Below are 24,521 nucleotides of genomic sequence, written 5' to 3'. Positions count from 1 at the left end.
TTAAAGCCCAATGCTCTTACTTTAAGAATGGTAAGACTGGCTTGATGGATGTTTAACACCAAGGCTTAAAGATTAAAGTTAGGAAAAGGGGAACCAAGAAAACCAATATTGGGCTCTTGCCCTCTGAGTCAGCCTAAACCCAGGGAATGAGAGTGCTTCTCTAAGGGGCTCTACAACTCTGGGCCACATGACCTCCCAATCAGGGAGATTAATGAGACCACTGGAGAACAGAAAGCCAATCCATGCACCTGCTACAAAGAGGAGGGTCATTGGAGAAAGGAAACATCCCTGGTGCTTCCAAGGGAATCCATTTGGTCAGCGAGACCTTGACCCATCCTAGCGTAAATGGCACTAGTAGAGCTAAGAAGCTACGCTCAAGTTTCTCAAGAGTGACCTCTATGGAAACTCAGCTGACTCTATCAGCAGGGAGGAACAAGGTCAATTTTTAACCAACTTGGTCTTAAACACCTGGCAGGAGAGTAAAACACAGGCACACATGGGCATTTTAAAAGAAAACAATAATTCTTTTAAATAAAACTTAAGAGGTACACTTATGTCAGTGCCATGCCCTCATGGCCTCTAACTTCTCAGGATTTTTATCCTTTGCAAAACTCATAAATTGGCCCCTATACCTTAATTTTCTTTACTTCCCAAACAGACGTTTAACCCCACAACCAAAGTCTATCCATTCCAATAACAACACACACCCGACCTAGAAGAGCCCTCAAGTTATTCCCTTACTCATAGGGCTAAAAACACCCACCAGGGCTAATACAAGAGCAACAGAATTAGAAACCTCTATTCATGATAAAAATAGATGGCACCAGTTATTACAGATACCCAATAGGGCACTGACTTAGTGCTGACTTTACATAATCAGGTGGGCTTCCTGGTGGCTATGGCCCTTCAAAATCCACAGGCGCTTGACCTTATGCTGGGGAAAAAAAGGAGGCCTATGTGTCTTTCTCCAGGAGGAATGCTGTTTTTATGTCAAAGAATCCAACATAGTTAGGGACACAGTCGAAGAACTTAAAAAAAACTGGCCACAAAAATAGCTAAAAGAGACCACTCTTGTTTGGGTATGGGCCTCCTAGGGTGCTTCTGGCCCTGGATAGCCCCCCTCACTGGGCATTTTCTAATGATTCTCGTAGTCCTTGCATCCTCAACTGTCTCCAGAATTTCCTGATGGACCAGATAAAGATTTTCACCAAACAGATGGTCAACCAAATGGTTTTGGGTAACTACACGAGACTCCATCCTGAGAGACTCCCAGAAGGTTACAGAACAATCACACCTGGAAAGTCTAAAAATCCCTAAACCCCAAGGCCCCCACACCTTTTGCCCAGAGACCACTGCACTGCCCCTTCCCAGCAGGATGTAGTTATAGAAGACTGACCTCCAGCCTTCTATCATAATAAAACACAGAGCGGGGAATGATGGGATATCCTAGACATTAGTAACTCCACATTGGCTTTGGCCTCCATCTTGACTCGAAACTGAAACTTATCAACTTCCAAGGAAAAGAAACTTAAGATACCCTGTTCCCATAACTGTTAGGTCGGTGGTGGTGACTTGGTGGTGACTTACTGGCAACTTAGAACAAAGCAGCCCGCGCCAGAAAAGAACATCAATCAGATGCCGGCGGAAATACTTGTCAATCAGCCAGATCTCCTGACTAACGTCTGTCAATCAGCAGGACCCCCTGGCCAATCCTGGAGTTCAGCCAACTCCCCTGACCAACTCCAAGGGGGCAAGGGACCCTAAGAACACCTTTTCCTGTCCCGAGCCCTTCCCTTCCAGCTGTAAGCCCCATAAAAGTCCAGTCCGGTCGAGCTTCCATGCGGTTTCTCCTCAGACCCTTCCCCTGTCCCCTCTGTGGGTCTGATTGAGTTCCGCCCGGGAGTGAGATCTCAATAAAGCCTGTTCAGAGGCCCTTTTAAATCTGCCTCCTTTGACCGCTGCCTGCCCCGCCTGATCTGACAATAACCACCGCTCCTTCCAAGGTCCCTAAGTACAAAATTCTGTTATTGCCTAGCCCCCTGCATTCAAGGTCAATTCTAGCTGCTACACTCCAGGCCATGTCCGGCTTGCTTTTATTGAAAGGAAAGTGACCACGGTACTTGGAGCCACCAAGAGATCTTTATTGCAGCAGTGCAAAAGAGGAGAAAAGAGAGAGAAAGAGAGCAGGGAAAGAGAGGAGAGAGAGAGAGAGAGAGAGAGAGAACACAAGAGAAAAAAGAGAGCAAGAGAGAGGGTGAGAGGGAGAGAGAATGAAAGCAAGAGAAGAAAGAGAGAGCAAGAGAGGGGGTCCTGGCAGGAGGGAGTTTTTATAGCCAAAATCTGATGGGATTTCTGGGTCTGCAAGCTTCCTTGTTGGCGTACAGTGATTGGATCATACAGTAGTTGCTAAGGGTGTCATCCTCTGCCTTCAGGCAGATGGCACAGGGGTCAGAAGTGGGTTTCTGTTGCACCCGAAGGGTGAGGGTCGAGTGTTCAGCCTTGAGTGGGATTGAGTGTTCAGACTTGATGCAAACAGGTGATAAAGGACCAGACAGTGGGGTTTGAGTGCCTGGGTTATCCTGCAGCTAACATTCATTCAGCCTGCCCTGCAGACAACTTAGTTCACCCTGCCCTGCACCTAACACTTACTCCTTGTTAAAGGACATTAAAAACCCTATTAAGATAACTCTGTCTGCTGTGCCACTCAACTGGGCAGCCTGGCAGGCTTTTCCTGTCAATAAGCTTTGTTTTCGGAACACGAGAGTTTGTCTCTGGAGATTTCTTTGCGCATTCTGTCTTAACAAGGCCCACTAATAATGAACTCCCTCAGTGTTTATCTGGAAATGTCTTTATTTCATCTTCTTTTGTAATGGACGGTTTTGTCACATACTCCGGTTGACAGTCTATTTTCTTTCAGGCTTGTAACCTGTGATTGTGTGTCTTTGGGTCTGGCGACCTCTGATGAAAAACTGTGGCTCTCATTTAGGTTTCTGGTATGTGATGAGCTGCGTCTTCATGGCTTTTCAACTTGTCCCCTTAATACCAGCTGTGGGCATAGTGCCACTGAGGGGGCCTTGTCCTACGAAGAGCCCAGGAACACCTGTGCACATAGGCATAGTACCAGTCCTGTGGCCTCTGGTAGAAGAGTTGGCCACCAAGTCCTAGAGGTAACTAGGTGCACAGATTGGACGACAAGTACCAGGGGTCCGTAGCCAGAGCGTGGAAGCCTCTGGGCACAAGGGTGGTCTCCAAGTCCCTGGGACCTCTGAACTCCACATGGACTACAAGTCCCAGGGTAAACTGGGGCAGGGGCGGGGTAACGGGAAGACTACGAGTCCCAGAAGCCTCTGGGCGGGGGCGGGGCAATGAGCAGACTACGAGTCCCAGAGGCCTCTGGGAGGGAGCGGGGTCAACGAGGGCCAGAAGCACCTCAGGCCTGTGAGCAGGCGGAGGTTTTCGCACCCTCGCGTCGCTTGCTCTCTGCCAGCTGCACCCGTCGCCGCCAGCCCAGGCCGCCCGTCTCCTGCAGGTATGGGGAGCTGCTCTCGGATGAAGCAGCGAGGCGCAGCCCGGGACGCTCCAGGGCAAGACCTCCGCTGCGGCGGGCGGGCGAGGGGCGCGGCCTGTGTGACTCTCCCCCACCAAGCTGCGCGCTCCTGCCGATCCAGCTGGCCAGAGGAGCGAGTGGGAGCAGGAGGCGGTAGCCAGGTCTCCTGTGTCACGCCGTGGCTGTCTCGTGTTTGCTGTCAGGGTCGGAGGACCCGCGTTGGCACCCATAGAGCAGAAGGCTGAGAGTCATGGCCCACCTGGTTGCCCAGGCCTCGTAGTTCGTGCGTCCCCTCTGTCCCTGCGGCCCCGGGCCTCGGGGACCCGCGCCTGACTCTGCCTGACCTCCTCTGCACAGTGCACGCGGCTTATCACCTGCTCTTCCCCGTCAGAGTGTGTGGAATGTTCCCAGCCCCGGCCTCCAGCTCTGCAGCCCCCGCAGCCAACTGTGTTGCGGCCTCTCCGCGCGCCCCGAGTGCCGCATATTCAATGTTCAGTGTTTTATGGCCTCTGTCCCCAGAATATCAACCTTATTAGGACTGAAGTTCCCCATCATCAGCGCCTAGGACGGTGCCTGACACACAGCAGCAGCGTGGTATTTATTGGTTGAAGGAATCCGTGGGCTGTGATGCAGTGAGGACAAGTCTCTCTGTGGCTCTGTGTTTCCAGTATGTGATGCCCCGGGTCTCTGGGGGTGTCTTTGGGTTTAGCTGCTTTGATTTCACAGAGCTTCTTTCGTGTGTTTCTGTTTTGGGCCAGATTGCTGAACAAATGTTCAGCATTTTTTCTTCATATCCTTGTTCCTGTTCTCTCTTCCTCTGAGTCCACTGTGGTGCTTGTACTGGAAGCCTGAGGGCCTTCCGGTCTACTTAGGTTTTCATTTTGCTCCTCATACTGGATGGCTTCAGGGTCTTACCTTGAATTCATTGATCCCTTCTTGTGCCTGGTCAGAGAAGGTTTGTTATGGAGTCCGTGGTTGTGTAGCCCCTCCCCACAAGTGCATCCGTGGACTGTTTGGAGGTAGGGCCTTTACAGAGACAGTTCATGTAAACAAGGACATACAAGAGGGGCCAGATCCACTAGGATTAGCTTCTAAGGAGAGACAGCAGAGCTGGACCCGCACCCACCCTGCATTCTTTGCCATATTACAACACAACAGGAAGGCAGCTGACTGTGAGCCAGGAAGAGAGACCCTATCAGAAACGTCCCCTGCTGAAGCTTGGTCTGGGACTTTTAGCCTCTGGAATTGTGACAAAGTACATTCATGTTCTTTAAGCCACCAGTCTGTGGTGTTTAGATGTGGGCAGCCTGGCAGATGCCCACACTGCAGTGGAACCCATTGACTGGGTTTTGGTTTCCTTCACTGTACTTTTCAGGTCCATAATTTCTTTATTTTATTTTAATTTTTTAGTTGTAGAGGGACACAAGACTTTTTTTAAGTTTTTATGTGGTGCTGAGGATCAGACCCAGTTTCCGCACAGCTGTCAGCTACGTATTTTCTGTTTGGTTCTTTACATGTTTTCCTTGGTGGCATTTTCTGTTTTCTCCTACATTACCCTGCCTCCGTTTCCCTTCAGTCCTTTGTCCTTGGATTCTTTTAACACTTACATTCTTGTGAAAAATTCCAGTGTCTAGATTTCTGCAGGGATGGTTTCCATCACATTTTTTCCCCTCTGTGAACCAGCCATACTTTCCTGTTTCTTTCTGTTTTGTGATTCCACCCCCGCCTGGGCATTGGGAGGGCTTTGCCCTGACAACTCTGGAAATAAAATTCTTACCTTCCCCAGAAATTGCTCATTTTTATATCAAGGCTGGAGCTGACCGTGTGCGACCTTTTCTCTCCCAGTGCTGAGCATCGTACCCAGGGCGCCAGGCGTGCCTCCCCACAGACAGCACCCCACCCCACATTCAGGACTTGGTGAAAACTACTTCTGCAGAGCATGTATTCCTTGTTGACTGAGGTTGCTGAGTTTTCTGCTCCACTGTCCCTGAGTTCAGTCAGTGAACTGTAGATGATTCTTTTTCTTTTGAGGTTTATATTTTATAGGAAATGGAAGCATTTCCTTTGTAAACTGTAATTCCGGATAAGGGAAGCAGTACAAATGCTGATTTCACAGTGACAGGAGGGGACCCTCGCCACTGTTTCCTTAAACAATGATTCTGATATTTAAAGGGGCAAAGCAAACCCCATACAGTTTCTTCGTGTTGCAGATGTGGATTCAAAGTAAAAATTCTTTCTCAAAACTCCCAAGTTCTCCCAGTTTGTTGGCAGCCTCGCTCTCCAGGAGCTGTGGCCTCTGAGCACGACCATGGGCACCCAGAGCGTCTGCGTCAGGAAGAGGCCGCCATCCACAGCAAGCAGAGCTGCTCGAATACTTCCAGGCTCAGCGGCTGGGCCTCCTTTTTCTGCTCCGATTATTTTAGAGACGTTTGCTGGGGGTGTGTCACTCCCCTCTTCAGGGTATCAGTGCTTCATGAAAACTGGGAGCCCATCTCAGAGCAGGACCAAGTGCTTTCCTGTCCACACCCTCAGTGAGGCTGGCAGTGCCGGGCAAGGAGTTGAGAGGAGCTGGGGGAAGGCAGGTCACACTCCTGGCCCCACTGCGGTTGGTGCCGAGGCAGGAGCAGCATAGGAACACCAGCCAGCACCCTGGCCTATCGGGCACCGAGGCCTGCTCCACACACCTTCCCACAAAGATGGCCTTAAACGCCTGGCTCCTAAGAGGGAAAACGAGCTACTACTACCTCTGACTCTCCTGATGGGTGCTACTGGGAAAGAAACTACTAGAGCCTGGAGCTCTCCAGCCCAGGCAGAGGTCTGTGGGTCCTTCAGTGTCTGCCACCCTGTCAGAGCACAGCCTCACATTTGTGGAGGGCAAGGTCTTCACCCACCCTGGTACCAGCCACGTGGTCCAAGAACTCAGGCCATTCTCTGCATGAGAACAGGGGACTGGATGTGTTTGCACAGACTTTGCCCTTAGCAAAGAGCCACAGCCTCCGCCTTTATCAGAGCTGCCTTGGTTGCTGTCCTGACCCAGCAGGAGGCCGACTTCTGAAATGGTGGATCCCGATCCTCTTTTGCAGTCTACTGGTTATATCAGTGGAGGGGCCCATCCCCGGGTTCTCTGCCCCACCGTCCTGTTGATGTCACTTCCCTTTGGGGGTTGTTAACTACTACAATAGTGCCCTTCTGTCTCCTTCCTTGTTCCATCTATCCAGGTTGTGGACAAATAGTTAATCCATGGATTCTCCTGTATGAATCCATTTTCTGCTTTGGTAGCAAAGTAGCAGAGATCGGGTAACTCATAAGCAGTAGCACTTTGTTCAGCTCATGGTTCTGGAAGATGGGTGGTCCCAGAGCAAGGAGCTGATTGTGGGAGGGCCTTCATGCTGAGCCTAACATGGCAAAGGGCAAGTGAGCACGTGAGGCAGAGAGAAAGTGGGCCGTACTTGATTTTATAACAAACCTAGTCCTATAAAAACTAGCCCACTCCTGCAGTAACGGTGATCCAACCATGACAAAGTCCTGTGATGCAGTCACTCTGAAAGATCCCCTCTTAATACTCTTATACCAGCAATTAAACACTCCAGAGCTGCTCAGGGGCTGTCTACTGCCCAGGGGCTCACTTGGCCTGGATGCCCACACTAGAGGCCAGCTGCTTAGCCAGCGCCATCACCTCTCTGACCAAACTTCATAGGTGACACCACAAAACTTAGAGAAATCAGGAAAGGCTGGAAGACCTATGTTAGGATTAACACCAGGGCTCAGTCATCAGGTGCCAGAAGTTCCCTGATGAGAGCCAATGGGGCAGCCATCTCACTGAGCCTCTCTGTCCCTAGAAGGCATGATGGGGCTCCTTCCCTGGTCTCTGATTACTCCTGGTGTCCGGGGCCCTGTGCAGGGAGGAGGTTCCTCTCAGGCCAGGCTGGATCTAGAGGAAGGTCCTTGTCTCAGGTCCAACCCAAGGTGCCATCCTCTGAAGGCAGGTTGGTCTGAGAGGGAATGGGCCTTGCGGGGAGCAGGCCTGCCCTAGGGGGAGCCATCAGCCGTGGGCAATGGGGCAGGGGTATTTCAGTCAGCTGTTTCGCTGCTGTGACTAAAAGTAGAACGACTGTAGAGGAAAAGGTTCATTTGAGGGCTCACGGTTTCAGAGGTCTTAGTCCACAGAAGGCCAGCTGCATATCTCAGGGCTGGAGGTGAGGCTGAGCATCATGGCGGGAGACTGGAACTGAGGGAAGCAGCTCATGGTGATCCAGAAGCAGAGAAGGAGGTCTCCACTCCCCAGATACAACTGTACACCCCAAAGCTGTGCCCCGATTCCCACCTCCTCCAGCCACACCCTGCCTCTTCAGTTACCAGTCTATTAATCCATATGGGGGAATAATTCACTGATTGGGTTAAGACTCAGAACCTTCTTGCATTGTCTCACATGTCAGCTTCTGGGGACACCTCACATCCAGACCATAATGGGGGCAGCAGAAAGGATGAGACCCTGATTGTAGACTCTCCTATGCCACCACACATGGAGGACCCAGGCTGGTGTGCATGGCAAGTGTGAGTTGAAGGCCCTGAGGAGAGGGAGGGGAGGCAAGGAAGGAGGGGCAGTGCTCAGGGGCAGGCGTGGCCACGTCAGAGAGGGGGCCCTGTGAGGTGCGGAGGGCACTCAAGGCACACCTTGGTGCTGTGATGAGCCTGGGCCTCCTTCAGAGAGTAAGGTGCAGGGACGGGGGCGATTCCCTATCTCCATGCCCTCCCCTGGGTGTCACCTGGAGAGGGCAGGAGGGCCAAGGGCCTGGGAGGCTGCCCCTGCCCTGGCCCCTCCCTGCACTCTCTGCCTGCACAGTCAACAGAGTGTGTTGGCTCCAGGCAGAGGGCGAAGGGCAGCCTCAGCTCCTTTATAAGGGAAGGGCCCAGGCAGTCAAGTGCCCAGGGTGTAACAAGACTCTCCTCCCTGGCCCCAGGTACCTGGAGTGGCCAGGAGAGCCGGGTGTGCCAGAGGAGCTCGTGGACAGCACGGCAGCCATGGGGCTGCTCACCGGGGACGCACTGTGGGCCCTGAGTGTGGCCGTGGCCGTCTTCCTGCTCCTGGTGGACCTGATGCACCGGCGCCAACGCTGGGCTGCACGCTACCCACCAGGCCCCCTGCCACTGCCCGGGCTGGGCAACCTGCTGCAGATTGACTTCCAGAACATGCCCAGCTCCTTCCAAAAGGTAAAGGAGCCAGGTTTGGTGGTGCACACCTGTGATCCCAGCATCTCAGGTAGCTGAGGCAGGAGGATTGCAAGTTCCAGGTAGACTGAGCAATGTAGTGAGAGCTTCCATCAAAATAAACAATAGAAAGGGCTGAGAATGTAACTCAGTGGTTAAGTGCCCCTGGGATTAATCCCCAGTACCCTCCAACACCCAGGGTCAGGGAGTGTCTGGTGGATCACAGTGGAGGGAACCCAGGACAAAAAGAGATGGGTTGAGAGTGAAGCCAAGGTGGACCAGGAGTTGTGCAGTGAAAGGAAGCAGGCTGAGAGGCGTCCTGGGAGAGGGCACGGCAGAGCTCGGGGACACTTTCAACTTTCCAAGGGCAAAGGTGTGAGAGGACAAAGGCCAGGAGTTGGGACTGGATTGGCACTGGGTTTGGGATCCAGGTGGACAGGTATAAATTGTGTAGGCCCCAGTCCCTTGTGATTCCATCAGAGGGAAAGGTCGTCGGGATGGGGAGGGGCCAGGGTCCTGAGTAGCAACATCATTCAGCAACTGAAGTGGACACAGATTGACAGATCCACTTCAAATTTTCTTCTGTGGCTCTTACATCTCACTGCTCACCTGTGTGACCCTGTCTCCTGCTCTGTACAGTGGAGCACTATTGTCCCGATTGACAATATCCTGATTGGCAAGGTCATAGCTGTGGATCCAGAAAGTTGAATACAAACTGAGTTAGTCCACTTTACAGGGTGTGACTCCCAACCCCATGTTCCCACATGTCAATACCAGGTCTCTTCCCGGAGTTGGCACACTGCAGAGTCCCTGGGTCTTTTGTGGTGAGGCGAAGGTCTGCAGCCCAGCAGGGAGTTCAGCTGGACAAATACGTGGCCCTTTTGCCTGCAGATGAGGTTCCGCTTTGGTGACATGTTCAGCCTGCAGCTGGTCTGGAAGCCTGTCATTGTGCTCAATGGGCTGGCCGCTGTGCGGGAGGCCCTGGTGAGCCACAGTGAGGACACCTCCGACCGCCCGTTGAGGCCCATCTATGAGCACCTGGGCTTCGGACCACGGTCTCAAGGCAAATTTCAGCAGCCACAGAAATGGAAAACTGGGGGATGGATTGGTGTGGGCGGCTGATACCTGGAAATAGGGATCAGTGACTTCAGGACCTACAGGGATGGACACACCGGCCTACAGAGAAAAGCTAGAGATGCATGTGTCCTGAGTAGAGGAGAAATCCTATGACATCAGGGGAGGAGAAGGGTAGGGCAGGGTCAGGCTTAGAATCTGTCCCCAACATTCCCAGGTGTGATCATGGCAACCTATGGACATGCCTGGCGTGAGCAGCGGCGCTTCTCTGTGTCGACGATGCGCAACTTTGGCCTGGGCAAGAAGTCCCTGGAGCAGTGGATGACCAAGGAGGCCAGCTGCCTCTGTACAGCCTTTGCCAAAAAGACTGGTGGGTGATGGGCTGAGGGGCATGGAAGGGGATGAGATGGGTAGACCTGGGTGGCAGGAGCCACATCCTGATTGGCCTGGCCCCACCCAGGAAACCCCTTTAACCCCATGTCCCTGCTGAAGAGAACAGTGTGCAATGTGATCTCCTCCCTCATCTATGCCCGACGCTTTGAGTATGATGACCAACACTTGGCCAAGATACTTGTCCTTCTGGATGACACAGTGAAAGAGGATTCTGGCTTTGTGCCCATGGTGAGGAGTTTAGGGTACTCTCCAGGGCCAATTCTGTGCAACCAAGACTCCGAGCAGGGTTAGCATGCAGGGGCAATGGGAGAGGGCATTCTAGAAAGGACACTGTAAGAGGGAAGGCCCGGAATTGAGCACATCTCAAACAGGACAGGTGGGCCAGGGTCAGAGGGCTCCAGGAGAGGAAAATGAGCCGGTGCCCGCTGTCCAGCTAACACACAAGCTGGAGATTCCCATGGTGGGCTGCTCCTTCTGGCAGCCTAGGCCAGCAGAGAGCTTGGAGGCTGGCTCTGGGGAGTGAGCTGGTCACTGGGTGGGACAGGCAGGCCTGGGTCCACCCTGGAGGAGGCTGGGACCTGAGTGTGGCTGAGGAGAGTGAGGAGCACAAGAAGGACCCAGGTCCCCGCTGTCGCTGTCACAGGTGCTGAATGTGGTCCCAGTGCTCCTGCGCATCCCAGGGCTGCCTGGCTGGGTCTTCCCTGCACAGAAGGCCTTCAAGGCCATGGTGGATGAGCTGTTGGAGGAGCACAGGATGACCTGGGACCCAGCCCAGCCACCGCGAGACCTGACTGATGCCTTCCTGGCAGAGGTGGGGAAGGTGAGGTGGGGCTGCCTGAGACGGGCTAGGGGACGTGGGCTGAGGGTCCTGTGAGGCCTGAGGCCAGGCAAGGTGGGACTTGTGCATCACCCAGTGACTTCCTTGTTCCTGTGTTGTCTTCTTTGCCTGACCCAGGCCAGGGGAACCTTGAGAGCAGCTTCAATGATGAGAACCTGCGCATCATGGTGCTTGATTTGTTCACTGCAGGGATGGTGACCACCTCAATGCTGGCCTAGGCCCTCCTGCTCATGATTCTGCACCTGAATGTGCAGCGTGAGCTGGGATGGGGAGGGAGAGTTTAGAGACAAAAGGTCCCCTCATTTTAAGTGGGACTCTTGTCTAAGCATAAACTCACCCAGTACCCAATAAGCCTGATATCCTGCTAACCTGGACACAGCCCTGAGATAGAAGAGGGTAAGGGTGCAGGCCCCTGGGTGCTGATATACTGGGGGGTTGCTTGTCTGTCCAGGCCGCGTCCAACAGGAGATTGATGAAGTGATAGGGCAGGTGCGGCAGCCAGAGATGGGGGACCAGGCCCGCATGCCCTTCACCATGGCTGTGATTCACGAGGTGCAGCGTTTTGGAGACCTTGTCCCTCTAGGTGTGCCTCACTTGACAACCCGTGACATTGAGTTGCAGGGCTTCGTCATCCCTAAGGTAGGCCTGGGCCCTTCTCCCAAGCTCTGAGTGACCAATTAGCTAGTGGCCCCAGCATGGACACTGCCAGGGGAAGGAGGACTGTCATCTAGTTCCCCTGATTCCCAGTTCCCCTGGCTCCACCTGGCCCAGCCTGAGTGGGTCTGGGAAGCAGAGAAGCCGCCAGGCCAGCGCAGAACCACAGAGCCCAGGTTGTTGGGGGAAGTAGATTAAAACGTGCCTCAGATTGTCGTAGCAACTGCAGTGCTCTGGGACAGAGGTTAGTATGGGTGTCAACAGGGCCCTTGTCACCTGGCCCTGCCATCATGTCCACAAGGATGCTGAGAATCTTTGGCTCTGAGGGTTACTTCCAAGGGTTCAGTGTGGACCAACTAGAGTCTGCCCAGCCTGGTTCAGTGGTCAGGTCCTGACATCCCTCTCCCAGTCCCTGCTCATGGCAGGCATCTCCTCCAGGGGACGATGCTCATCACCAACCTGTCGTCTGTGCTGAAGGATGAGACTGTCTGGGAGAAGCCCCTCCTCTTTCACCCTGGACACTTCCTGGATGCCCAGGGCCACTTTGTGAAGCGGGAGGCCTTCATGCCTTTCTCAGCAGGTGCCTGTGGGGCCTCCCTGTCCCTCCCCAGGGCTCCTTGGAGGGGTGGAGGCCAGGGACAGGCTGACTGAGCCCGAGTCCCCCTCACAGGCCGTCGTGTGTTCCTCGGGGAGCCCCTGGCCCGCATGGAGCTCTTCCTCTTCACCTGCCTCCTGCAGCGCTTTCGCTTCTCGGTGCCCCCTGGACAAGCCCGGCCCAGTGACTCTGCCGTGTTTGGTAGCGTAGTGACCCCATCCCCCTACCAACTGTGTGCTGAGCCCCGATAGAGGAGATAGCAGACTCCAACTCTGCCCCCAGACAGGGCTTTGATGTTCAATAAACCAGTCTTGTCACTGTCACTTTGTTCTGAGATGCCCCTGGCTCTGTCTGAAGCCAGCTGTCGCCCTCTGCCCCATTCTTCCTGACTGGACCCCTTGGTACATGTGAGAAATGGGTATCCTGGTGCTCAGCAGGTGACATCTGGGTCCATGACACCCACAGAGATCCTTCACTGGCTTCTGGGTTGGTGGCCAACTGCATGCAGAAGTCTGGACTCTGTGGGTCTCAGGTAGGGGACAAGTGAACAGGTTTCTGCCAGGAATCAGTGCTGTCCCTGGCTGCCTGGCAGATGGTGTGACACAGGGAGTGGGACCTGCTCCCCAGGGAAGTTTGACCAAGCCTCTGTGTCCAGGGTTTTTCTTGGGGTTGGTCAAGTGGGGTGGAGCTGCCCCGTGACCAGCTGCCACAACTCACTTCCTGTCCCCTCCCAGGCCAGAGGAGATGGCCCAACGCCCCCACCCAGATCCCATCCCTGGTGTAAAGGGCCTCAGATATACAGAGGCGCTTGCCAAGAAGGATGTGCCCAGGCCTTAGGGACGGTCTCCTGCAGCCCGACAGGAGTTAGGGGTTTGTTGAGAATGTGGGATGGAATCCCCAGGCCTGCTGAGCAACTGTCCTCCAAGGGCCACTTGGCTCTGTGTGAGCGTCTGTGTTTGTTTTGTGGAGAGACTTGTGCCTGAAACATACTCTCTGAACTCGTTTAAGTGTGCAGCTCAGTGGTATTAGAACATGACCAGGGTGGAAAACATCACTCTGGCGTCTGTCCGACTCCACCCTACACACCGAGACTCTGCGCTCCTGCAGCTACCCCTCTCCCCGCCCCACAGGGTCTGCAGCCTTCTTTCTCGCCCTGTGAACGTGACTCACACAGTGGGTTCATGCACTCTTCGTCGTGTTTCACTTATATCCCTAATGTCCTTAAATTCATCCAGGTGGTAGCTGGGATCAGCACCCCATGTTGAGGGCAGAATGACATCTCATCCTGTGGGCACACTGCAGTGCCCCTTGCTGTGGTTTGGCTTTTTTGGGTGTCAGGTACCAGTGGTCAGCAGTTGGCAACTTTTTAAATGGGAAATTCGAGGAGAAAAGAATTTATCCATATAAAATATCACGGCCTTCTGGGTAGCATGAGGACACCTCTCGTTCTGATCACGTCTCATGCTGACATCCTCCCCCCAGTTCAGCTCCCCACCTGGGCATGGCAGCGTCTCCCCTCAGCAGCAGAGCAGAGGTTGGAGAGGGCCACGGATCTGAGAGAGAGAGGGACCCCGCCCACAGACCCTTACTGCAAGGCGCTGCTGGCCAGCTCCCAGGTCAGCCGTGTTATCGTCCCTGCAGTGCCCAGGCTACAAATTAACCCTCCTGGTGGACACGAGTGGGTAGGGACAGCAGCACAGTGTGCAGCGTGGCTCGTGCGCAGCTTCAGGCATCTCCTGGGACCTGGGGTGGGTCTCTGTGGATAAGGGCTCCTGTCCCCTGCTTTCTTGGTCCACTCACCTGCCAGAGGACACTGGCCTCCACCTGCAGCTGTGACGGTGGGTATACAGCGGTGTCTGTGAGACCCTCCTTCCAGCTCCTGTGGACATAGGTTCAGAAGTGGAATTCTGGCTCACAGGGCAAGTCTCTTTCTATTTTTGAGGCCCACTGTGCTGTTTCCCATCGTGGCTCTACCATTTAAAGTTCTTTCCTAGATTGCGTGTGCGAGTCTAGCACATGTGACGCACTCCATCTGATCCTCAGCACCACATAAAAATAAATGAATTAAAAAAAGACATTACATCCATCTACAACTAAAAACATTAAAAATTTCCCCTTAATTAATCCATTATTTTTTCATTTAGTTGACATTTTTAGTGTACCACTTTGATTTTTCAAAATTATTTTCTCATTGTTTACATTAGGAATAAGGACAACATGCTTAAGTTATAAAAACCTCCTTTTTTTTTTAAATAGAGAGAGAGAGAGAGAGAGAATCTTTTTTGTAGGTGGACACAACACAATGTCTTTCTTTTTCTTTTTTTTAACGTGGTGCTGAGAATCAAACCCGGGTTCCGCCAGTGCTAGGTGAGCGTTCTACCGCTGAGCCACAATCCCAGCCCCACAAAAACCTACTTTTAACAACTTACTTTCTATAGTATGAAAACTCTGATCCAACATATCTCTGCCCTTCCCCACTACATCACGTTCCCCATTAAGTATTCATACACTGTGTGCTAATAGCACAGAATTATAATTCTTTTTGTATACATTGATGGTTCAAATCCCATAGGGAACATAAAAGAAGCCTTGTATGGTTAAACCCCGACACAAAGAAAAGACCACAGACTCCAATTTTAAGCCAAATTAAAGCAAGCTGTAATTCCGACCAGCTGGGACTGTTTCTTCCAAAATCCTTGGGTTAGAGAACTCCAGCTCTCTAGGAGCGCAGTTTTATAGCACAAAAAGTTGCAAAAGGGGGAGGGTGTCATGAAAACTTACAGATAACAGGATTTTGACAAGCATAACACAAAGGCAGGTAGTAAGTTAATGGTCTAAGTAGTTCAGCACTTAAGGAGAACATTTAGATCACAACATTAGAATTTATGCGGCGCCCTTAGGGTTTCAGAGAGGTTGTTATCTGGTCAGGGAAAACCAGGCATGGGTGAGTTCAAGGCAAAGGCAGGCATTCCAAGCAAGTTTAAAACATCAAAATATGGTCAGGTGAAACAGAAATCCTAATATTTTACAGAAAACAGAAATGAATCTTTTATAACTTTTGACAACATGGCTCCTGATCTGAAGAGGGAATTAGGCTGGGTCTGCCAGTGAGCCCCCTGCTGAGGTTATATTGACTTGCTGTTACTCCTCAGGTTGTGATTGTGTCTGTGAGCTGAGTTCCTGTCCAGTGTAACTCCGTTTCAGCCTGGAGAGTTCCCCCGGCCTCTTGTCAGGCAGGTCCACTGGTCATGAAGCCCCTCAGTGCTGACCTGGAAATGTCTCCATTTCGTCTTCATTTGTAATGGATGGTTTTGCCACATAGTCCAGTTGACAGTCTATTTTCTTTCAGGCCTGTAACCTGTGATAGTGTGTCTTTGGTTCTGGCAACCTCTGATGAAAAACTGTGGCTCTCTTTTAGGTTTCTGGTATGTGAGGAGTCGCGTCTTCACTGCTTTTCAACTTGTCCACTTAACACCTACTCTGGGCATAGTGCTATTGAGGGTGCCTTGTCCTACAAAGAGCCCCGGGTACACTTGTGTACAAAGGCATAGTACAAGGAAGAGGTGGCCACCAGGTCCCAGGTCCCTGGGGGAATGGATTGGACTACTAGACCCTGGGGTCTGTAGCCACAGTGTGAACTACAAGTTCCTGAATCCTCTGGGCGCATGGGTGGTCTGCAAGTCCCAGGTCCCTGGGCGCATAGGTGGACTCCAATGTGAACCTCAAGCCCTCGAGGGCTGTGCACATGCAGAGGAGAGTGTGCACCCTGGCGTCAACTCCAGGCGGCTCCTCCCATCCAGGCAGCACTTTCTCAGCTCCTTGGGACCTGGCCCCAGGTCTCCTCCAGGTACTGGGTGCCACTCCTCGTTGGATCTCAGGCTGCGACAGTGGGCAAGGGTCGCGGCCAGTGTGGCTCTCGCCCCAGTGGGCTTCGCAGTGCGCAGACTTAGGTGGCACCTGGGTGCTCTGCCTGGTGGGGCCCTGCACTTGTCCACAGTAGCCCATGGTACCAGACTCCTATGCCCAGCGCAGCTGGCCAGAGGCGCGGGAGGCAGCAGGCAGGTCTCCAGGCCCTACTGTAGCTGTCACCTGTTTGCTGTCGGGGTTGGGGGACTCCTGTTGGCACTCAGAAGCGGAAGGTGGAGAGTCATGGACCACCTGGTTGCCCAGACCCCGCAGTTCAGAGTCCCCACAGGATTCCCTGTGTCCCCACTGCCCTGGGCCTCGGGGACCCGGGCCTCAGGGAGCCGCGACTGACCTCCTCTGTACAGTGCACGCAGCTGGTCACCTGCTCATCCTGGTTAGACTGTGTGGAACGTTCCCAGCCCGGGCCTCCAGCTCTGCAGCACCCCCAGCTCTGCAGCCTCCTGTGTGGGGGCTTCTCCATGCGCCCCGAGTGCCACATGCTCAATGTTTTACAGATTTTGGTGTTTTATGGCCCCTATCCCCAAAATATCAGCCTTATTAGGATCAAAGTCCCCCATCGTCGGCACCTAGGACGGTGCCTGACACACAGCAGCAGGGTGGATTTATTGGTTGAAGGAATCCGTGGGCTGTGAAGCAGTGAGGACAAGTCTCTCTGTGGCTCTGTGTTTCCAGTATGCGATGCTCTGGGTCTGTGGGGCTTCTTTGGGTTTAGCTGCTTTGATTTCAGTCAGCTTCTTGTGTATGTGTGTTTCTGTTTGGGGACTCTGCCAGCACCATCACCTCTCTGACCAAACTTCATAGGTGAAACCACAAAAGGTGGAGAAATCAGGGAGGGCCGGAAGATCTGTGTTAGGGTTGACACCAGGGCTCAGTCATCAGGTGCCAGAAGTTCCCTCGAAGGCCTGATGGGAGTCCATGGGGCAGCCATCTCACTGAGCCTCTCTGTCCCTAGCAGGCATGATGGGGCTCCTTCCTGGTCTCTGATTACTCCTGGTGTCCGGGGCCCTGTGCCGGGAGGAGGTTCCTTTCAGGCCAGGCTGGATCTAGAGGAAGGTCCTTGTCTCAGGTCCAACCCAAGGTGCCATCCTCTGAAGCCAGGTTGGTCTGAGAGGGAATGGGCCTTGCGGGGAGCAGGCCTGCCCTAGGGGGAGCCATCAGCCATGGGCAATGGGGCGGGGGTATTTCAGTCAGCTGTTTCGCTGCTGTGACTAAAAGTAGAACGACTGTAGAGGAAAAGGTTCATTTGAGGGCTCACGGTTTCAGAGGTCTTAGTCCACAGAAGGCCAGCTGCATATCTCAGGGCTGGAGGTGAGGCTGAGCATCATGGCGGGAGACTGGAACTGAGGGAAGCAGCTCATGGTGATCCAGAAGCAGAGAAGGAGGTCTCCACTCCCCAGATACAACTGTACACCCCAAAGCTGTGCCCCGATTCCCACCTCCTCCAGCCACACCCTGCCTCTTCAATTACCAGTCTATTAATCCATATGGGGGAATAATTCACTGATTGGGTTAAGACTCAGAACCTTCTTGCATTGTCTCACATGTCAGCTTCTGGGGACACCTCACATCCAGACCATAATGGGGGCAGCAGAAAGGATGAGACCCTGATTGTAGACTCTCCTATGCCACCACACATGGAGGACCCAGGCTGGTGTGCATGGCAAGTGTGAGTTGAAGGCCCTGAGGAGAGGGAGGGGAGGCAAGGAAGGAGGGGCAGTGCTCAGGGGCAGGCGTGGCCACGTCAGAGAGGGGGCCCTGTGAGGTGCGGAGGGCACTCAAGGCACACCTTGGTGCTGTGATGAGCCTGGGCCTCCTTCAGAGAGTAAGGTGCAGGGACGGGGGCGATTCCCTATCTCCATGCCCTCCCCTGGGTGTCACGTGGAGAGGGCAGGAGGGCCAAGAGCCTGGGAGGCTGCCCCTGCCCTGGCCCCTCCCTGCACTCTCTGCCTGCACAGTCAACAGAGTGTGTTGGCTCCAGGCAGAGGGCGAAGGGCAGCCTCAGCTCCTTTATAAGGGAAGGGCCCAGGCAGTCAAGTGCCCAGGGTGTAACAAGACTCTCCTCCCTGGCCCCAGGTACCTGGAGTGGCCAGGAGAGCCGGGTGTGCCAGAGGAGCTCGTGGACAGCACGGCAGCCATGGGGCTGCTCACCGGGGACGCACTGTGGGCCCTGAGTGTGGCCGTGGCCGTCTTCCTGCTCCTGGTGGACCTGATGCACCGGCGCCAACGCTGGGCTGCACGCTACCCACCAGGCCCCCTGCCACTGCCCGGGCTGGGCAACCTGCTGCAGATTGACTTCCAGAACATGCCCAGCTCCTTCCAAAAGGTAAAGGAGCCAGGTTTGGTGGTGCACACCTGTGATCCCAGCATCTCAGGTAGCTGAGGCAGGAGGATTGCAAGTTCCAGGTAGACTGAGCAATGTAGTGAGAGCTTCCATCAAAATAAACAATAGAAAGGGCTGAGAATGTAACTCAGTGGTTAAGTGCCCCTGGGATTAATCCCCAGTACCCTCCAACACCCAGGGTCAGGGAGTGTCTGGTGGATCACAGTGGAGGGAACCCAGGACAAAAAGAGATGGGTTGAGAGTGAAGCCAAGGTGGACCAGGAGTTGTGCAGTGAAAGGAAGCAGGCTGAGAGGCGTCCTGGGAGAGGGCACGGCAGAGCTCGGGGACACTTTCAACTTTCCAAGGGCAAAGGTGTGAGAGGACAAAGGCCAGGAGTTGGGACTGGATTGGCACTGGGTTTGGGATCCAGGTGGACAGGTATAAATTGTGTAGGCCCCAGTCCCTTGTGATTCCATCAGAGGGAAAGGTCGTCGGGATGGGGAGGGGCCAGGGTCCTGAGTAGCAACATCATTCAGCAACTGAAGTGGACACAGATTGACAGATCCACTTCAAATTTTCTTCTGTGGCTCTTACATCTCACTGCTCACCTGTGTGACCCTGTCTCCTGCTCTGTACAGTGGAGCACTATTGTCCCGATTGACAATATCCTGATTGGCAAGGTCATAGCTGTGGATCCAGAAAGTTGAATACAAACTGAGTTAGTCCACTTTACAGGGTGTGACTCCCAACCCCATGTTCCCACATGTCAATACCAGGTCTCTTCCCGGAGTAGGTACACTGCAGAGTCCCTGGGTCTTTTGTGGTGAGGCGAAGGTCTGCAGCCCAGCAGGGAGTTCAGCTGGACAAATACGTGGCCCTTTTGCCTACAGATGAGGTTCCGCTTTGGTGACGTGTTCAGCCTGCAGCTGGCCTGGAAGCCTGTCATTGTGCTCAATGGGCTGGCCGCTGTGCGGGAGGCGCTGGTGAACCACAGCGAGTACACCTCCGACCGCCCGTGGATGTCCATGTATGACCACCTGGGCTTCGGACCACGGTCTCAAGGCAAATTTCAGCAGCCGCAGAAATGGAAAACTGGGGGATGGATTGGTGTGGGTGGCTGATACCTGGAAATAGGGATGAGTGACTTCACTCTACCCAGGCCCATGTGTCCACTCAGGGGTGGAAACACGGGCCTGGGTAGAGAAAAGCCAGAGATGCATATGTCCCAACTGAGTAGAAGAGGGATCCTATGACATCATGGAAGGAGAAGGGTATAGACAGGTTCGGGCTTAGAAGCTGTCCCTGCCATTCTCAGGGGTGATCCTGGCAAGTTATGGACCTGCCTGGCGCGAGCAGCGGCGCTTCTCTGTGTCGACGATGCGCAACTTAGGCCTGGGCAAGAAGTCCCTGGAGCGGTGGGTGACCGAGGAGGCCAGCTGCCTCTGTACAGCCTTTGCCAACAAGGCCGGTAGGTGATGGGATGAGGGACACAGAGGAGATGAGATGGGCAGGCCTGGGAGGCAGGGGCCACACTCTTGACTGGCCTGCCCCCCTCCCAGGATGCCCCTTTAGCCCCATGTCCCTGCTGAAGAGAGCAGTGTGCAACGTGATCTCCTCCCTCATCTATGCCCGCCGCTTCAAGTATGATGACCAGCGCTTGGCCAAGATGCTGGACCTTCTGGAGGACATGCTGAAGGAGGATTCTGGCTTTGTGCCCATGGTGAGGAGTTCAGGGGACTATCCAGGGACAATTCTGTGCAACCAAGATTCCGAGCAGGGTTAGCATTCAGGAGTGATGGGAGAGGGCATCCTGGAGAGGACACTGTAAGAGAGAAGGCCTGCAGGTGAGCACATCTCAAACAGTAGCAGGACAGGTGGGCCAGGGTCAGAGGGCTCCAGGAGAGGAAAATGAGCCGGTGCCCGCTGTCCAGCTAACACACAAGCTGGAGATTCCCATGGTGTGCTGCTCCTTCTGGCAGCCCAGGCCAGCAGAGAGCTTGGAGGCTGGCTCTGGGGAGGGAGCTGGTCACTGGGTGGGACAGGCAGGCCTGGGTCCACCCTGGAGGAGGCTGGGACCTGAGTGTGGTCCAGGTGAATAAGGAGTACAGGAAGGACCCAGGTCCCCTCTGTGGCTGTCACAGGTGCTGAATGTGGTCCCAGTGCTCCTGCGCATCCCAGGGCTGCCTGGCTGGGTCTTCCGTGCACAGAAGGCTTTCATGGATATGGTGGATGAGCTGTTGGAGGAGCACAGGATGACCTGGGACCCAGACCAGCCACCAAGAGACCTGACTGACGCCTTCCTGGCAGAGGTGGAGAAGGTGAGGTGGGGCTGCCTGAGACGGGCTAGGGGACGTGGGCTGAGGGTCCTGTGAGGCCCGAGAATGGGCAATATGGGGCCCAGTGACCCAGCACCTGGTCTGATGGGTGTAGACTGGGAGGTCATTTGGTGACTTTCTTCCTCGGCCCCTGAGCCCACTGTGTCTGCCTCTGCACAGGCCAAGGGGAACCCTGAGAGCAGTTTCAATGATGAGAACCTGCGCATCGTGGTGCTTGACCTGTTCACCGCAGGGATGGTGACCACCTCGACCACGCTGGCCTGGGCCCTCCTGCTCATGATCCTGCACCCGGATGTGCAGCGTGAGCTGGGATGGGGAGGGAGAGGTTGGAGACCAAAGGTCCCCTCATTTTAAGTGGGACATCTGTGTCTCCAAGCATAAACTCACCCAGTCCCCAATAAGCCTGATATCCTGCTAACCTGGACACGGCCCTGAGATAGGAGAGGGTAAGGGTGCAGGCCCCTGGGTGCTGACATACTGGGGGGTTGCTTGTCTGTCCAGGCCGCGTCCAACAGGAGATTGATGAAGTGATAGGGCAGGTGCGGCAGCCAGAGATGGGGGACCAGGCCCGCATGCCCTTCACCATGGCTGTGATTCACGAGGTGCAGCGTTTTGGAGACCTTGTCCCTCTAGGTGTGCCTCACTTGACAACCCGTGACATTGAGTTGCAGGGCTTCTTCATCCCCAAGGTAGGCCTGGGGCCCTCTTCCCAAGCTCCGAGTGACCAATAAGCTAGTGGTCCCAGCATGGACACTGCCAGGGGAAGGAGGACTGTCATCTAGTTCCCCTGATTCCCAGTTCCCCTGGCTCCACCTGGCCCAGCCTGAGTGGGTCTGGGAAGCAGAGAAGCCGCCAGGCCAGCGCAGAACCACAGAGCCCAGGTTGTTGGGGGAAGTAGATTAAAACGTGCCTCAGATTGTCGTAGCAACTGCAGTGCTCGGGGACAGAGGTTAGTATGGGTGTCAACAGGGCCCTTGTCACCTGGCCCTGCCATCATGTCCACGAGGATGCTGAGAATCTTTGGCTCTGAGGGTTGCTTCCAAGGGTTCAGTGTGGACCAACTAGAGTCTGCCCAGCCTGGTTCAGTGGTCAGGTCCTGACATCCCCCTCCCAGTCCCTGCTCATGGCAGGCATCTCCTCCAGGGGACGACGCTCATCACCAACCTGTCGTCTGTGCTGAAGGATGAGACTGTCTGGGAGAAGCCCCTCCGCTTTCACCCTGGACACTTCCTGGATGCCCAGGGCCACTTTGTGAAGCGGGAAGCCTTCATGCCTTTCTCAGCAGGTGCCTGTGGGGCCTCCCTGTCCCTCCCCAGGGTTCCTTGGAGGGGTGGAAGTCAGGGACAGGCTGACTGAGCCCGAGTCCCCCTCACAGGCCGCCGTGTGTGCCTCGGGGAGCCCTTGGCCCGCATGGAGCTCTTCCTCTTCTTCACCTGCCTCCTGCAGCGCTTTAGCTTCTCGGTGCCCCCTGGACAAGCCCGGCCCAGTGACTCTGCCGTGTTTGGTACCATAGTGACCCCAACCCCCTATCAACTGTGTGCTGATCCCCGATAGAGGAGGTTCAGACCCCAACCCTGCCCCCAGACAGGGCTCTGATGTTCAATAAACCAGTCTTGTCAATGCCACTTTGTTCTGAGATGCCCCTGGCTCTGTTGGGTCCTCAGCCTCATGTCCGAAGCCAACCCTCGTCCCCGGCTTCTTTTTATCCTGCTACTTTGTTGAATCATTCCCCCCCTTTTTTTTAAATCTCCCTTTTTTACCAGGGATTGATCCCAGGGGCACTTAGCCACTGAGCCACATCCCCAGCACTCTTTCAGCCTCTTGAGTAAATGCAGTTATAGGTATGCACCACCATGTCTGGCTTGATGAATATTCTTATCATGAATCTTTTTGGAATCTTGTCAGATATTTTTTCCCATTGATAATCATGTGGATTTTTTCTTTTGGCCTGTTCATGTGTGTTTACCATGATGAATTTTCACGCGGAATAAATCCCAGGAATAAATCCAATTTGTTGTAGCATATACTTTTGTGGTACATAATTAAAATCAGTTTGCTAGGCAGCTGGGAATGTGATTCAGTGACAGAGCACTTTCCTAGCATGTCCCTAGTAGTGACACAAAGGAACAAATCAATTTGCTAAGGTGTTGAGTGTGTCTGGAGCTTGCTAGGAGGTGCTCTACCACTGAGCCACAGCTTCTGCCCACTAGAATTTTATTGAAGCTCTCTGAATCAATATTCCTAAGGGATAGTGATCTGCAGTTTTCTTTCCTTGTAGCATTTTTGAGTGACATTGGTATCATAGAAGTTGACCCCCCCATAGGCTGGGTTAGGAAATGTTTCCTACTCCTCAATTTTTCAGAAATTTTCAAAAGGATTTATATAAGTTTTGTTTGTTCACTATTTTCATTGTAGGTGTGCACAATCCCTTTATTTATTTATTTGTACGTGGTGCCGAGGATGGAACCCAGTGCCTCCCACGTGCGAGGCACGCCCCACCTCTGCATCAGTTCTCTAAACAGTGGGCAGGGTCACCAGTGGAGCCGCACAGTCCTGAGCTGTTCTTCATTGGTAGATTTTCAATTGCTGACTCAATCTTCTCGCAGTTAAGAACCTGCTCAGCTTTTGTTCTTCCTGCTCTACTCTTGGTAGCCCGTGTGTCTCTGGGAGTGTCCATTTCACATGGTGTGGGCAGCTGCAGGCACGAGGCTCTGTCCCGTAATTCCTTCCATCCTTTTCCACCATGCGACCAGCGCACTGGTTTCATTAAAGAGGTTCTTGGCATAAAGTTAGCTAGTGAGATCCAAATAAACACACAGACTCAGTTACCTTTTTATATGACCAGGTCGGAGACGGCTCTCCCTCTGGTTCCCACCTCGAACCACCCGGTAGGGTAGCAGGGATTACTCAGGGCTAGCAGGAGAGAGAGAGAGGGAGCACGCCAGGGAGGGGCCTTTTATTGGGGAACAAGAAATTCAGGGGAGAATTCCATCCAATGAAGGTTGAGGGGGGCAGCACTCCAAGGTCAGGGTCAGTGATTGGCCCCAGGGTCAGTGGTCAGTCACACCCCCACACGGACAGGCTCTCGCACCAGGAGAGGGCCGGGAAAGCTCCGACACAGTTTAGCCAGAGCGCCTCACACCCAGTCCGGGAGTTGCCCAGTCACGTGTGAGAATGGCTCCCCACAATCCTCTATTTCTGTGGAGCCATAAGTAATGTCCCCGCCTTCGGGTCTGAGTCTTCTTTTTTCTCCTTACTCCTGTGGTAAATGGTCCGTCAATTTGGTTGACGTTTTTCAAGTGGTTCCGTTTCCATGGGGTTTCTCTGCTGCCACTCCGTGGTGTATTTCCTTCATCTCTCTTCTGTTATTTATTCTGATGTTCAATAAACCAGTCTTGTCATTGCCACTTTGTTCTGAGATGCCCCTTTTCAAAATTTCTGAAAAATTGAGGAGTAGAAAACATTTCCTAACCCAGCCTATGAGGGGGTCAACTTGCTATGATATCAATGTCACTTGGGCAGACTACAAGTCCCTGAGGCCTCTGGGCGTACGAGTGAGCTCCAGGGGGACCACAAGTGCCTCAGCACTCTGCTCAGGTGGAAGTTTTCCGGAATCTTCATCACAGCC

At 53.7% G+C, this 24,521-nt stretch overlaps 3 protein-coding genes across 8 annotated transcripts in view; 2 read left to right on the top strand and 1 right to left on the bottom strand.

Annotated features, from left to right (window-relative positions):
* Positions 1-24,521, bottom strand: part of LOC139705065 (cytochrome P450 2D17-like) — a 76,948-nt gene that overhangs the window by 16,312 nt on the left and 36,115 nt on the right. The gene's annotated exons all lie outside the window — the stretch shown is intronic.
* On the top strand, positions 7,901-11,593 carry LOC139705152 (cytochrome P450 2D4-like). 4 transcript variants are annotated; one of them, XM_071609431.1, is made up of 8 exons: positions 7,901-8,101; positions 8,509-8,758; positions 9,647-9,818; positions 10,047-10,199; positions 10,290-10,450; positions 10,866-11,042; positions 11,178-11,227; positions 11,512-11,593. In XM_071609431.1, the coding sequence occupies exons 1-8, from the start codon at positions 7,977-7,979 to the stop codon at positions 11,531-11,533; spliced, it is 1,110 nt and encodes a 369-aa protein (XP_071465532.1). In that variant the 5' UTR covers positions 7,901-7,976; the 3' UTR covers positions 11,534-11,593. The 4 variants fall into 4 exon arrangements, with proteins under 4 accessions (XP_071465532.1, XP_071465533.1, XP_071465531.1 ...); XM_071609432.1 differs by lacking the exon at positions 11,178-11,227 and having other exon boundaries at positions 7,902-8,101; XM_071609430.1 differs by lacking the exon at positions 11,512-11,593 and having other exon boundaries at positions 7,903-8,101; positions 10,866-11,033; positions 11,178-11,260.
* On the top strand, positions 8,701-22,903 carry LOC139705151 (cytochrome P450 2D17-like). 3 transcript variants are annotated; one of them, XM_071609426.1, is made up of 13 exons: positions 11,565-11,699; positions 12,153-12,294; positions 12,385-12,510; positions 17,785-17,902; positions 18,310-18,559; positions 19,448-19,619; positions 19,873-20,025; positions 20,117-20,277; positions 20,699-20,875; positions 21,053-21,194; positions 21,395-21,582; positions 22,037-22,178; positions 22,269-22,903. In XM_071609426.1, the coding sequence occupies exons 1-13, from the start codon at positions 11,565-11,567 to the stop codon at positions 22,445-22,447; spliced, it is 2,085 nt and encodes a 694-aa protein (XP_071465527.1). In that variant the 3' UTR covers positions 22,448-22,903. The 3 variants fall into 3 exon arrangements, with proteins under 3 accessions (XP_071465529.1, XP_071465527.1, XP_071465528.1); XM_071609428.1 differs by lacking the exons at positions 11,565-11,699; positions 12,153-12,294; positions 12,385-12,510 and adding an exon at positions 8,701-8,758; XM_071609427.1 differs by lacking the exons at positions 11,565-11,699; positions 12,153-12,294; positions 12,385-12,510 and adding an exon at positions 17,192-17,334.

The sequence above is a fragment of the Marmota flaviventris genome, chromosome 3 (genome assembly GCF_047511675.1).
Source record: "Marmota flaviventris isolate mMarFla1 chromosome 3, mMarFla1.hap1, whole genome shotgun sequence".
Classification (NCBI taxonomy): Eukaryota; Metazoa; Chordata; class Mammalia; order Rodentia; family Sciuridae; genus Marmota; species Marmota flaviventris.
The sequence above is the reverse complement of the archived record's forward strand: the minus strand, read 5'-3'. Positions and strand labels throughout refer to the sequence as shown.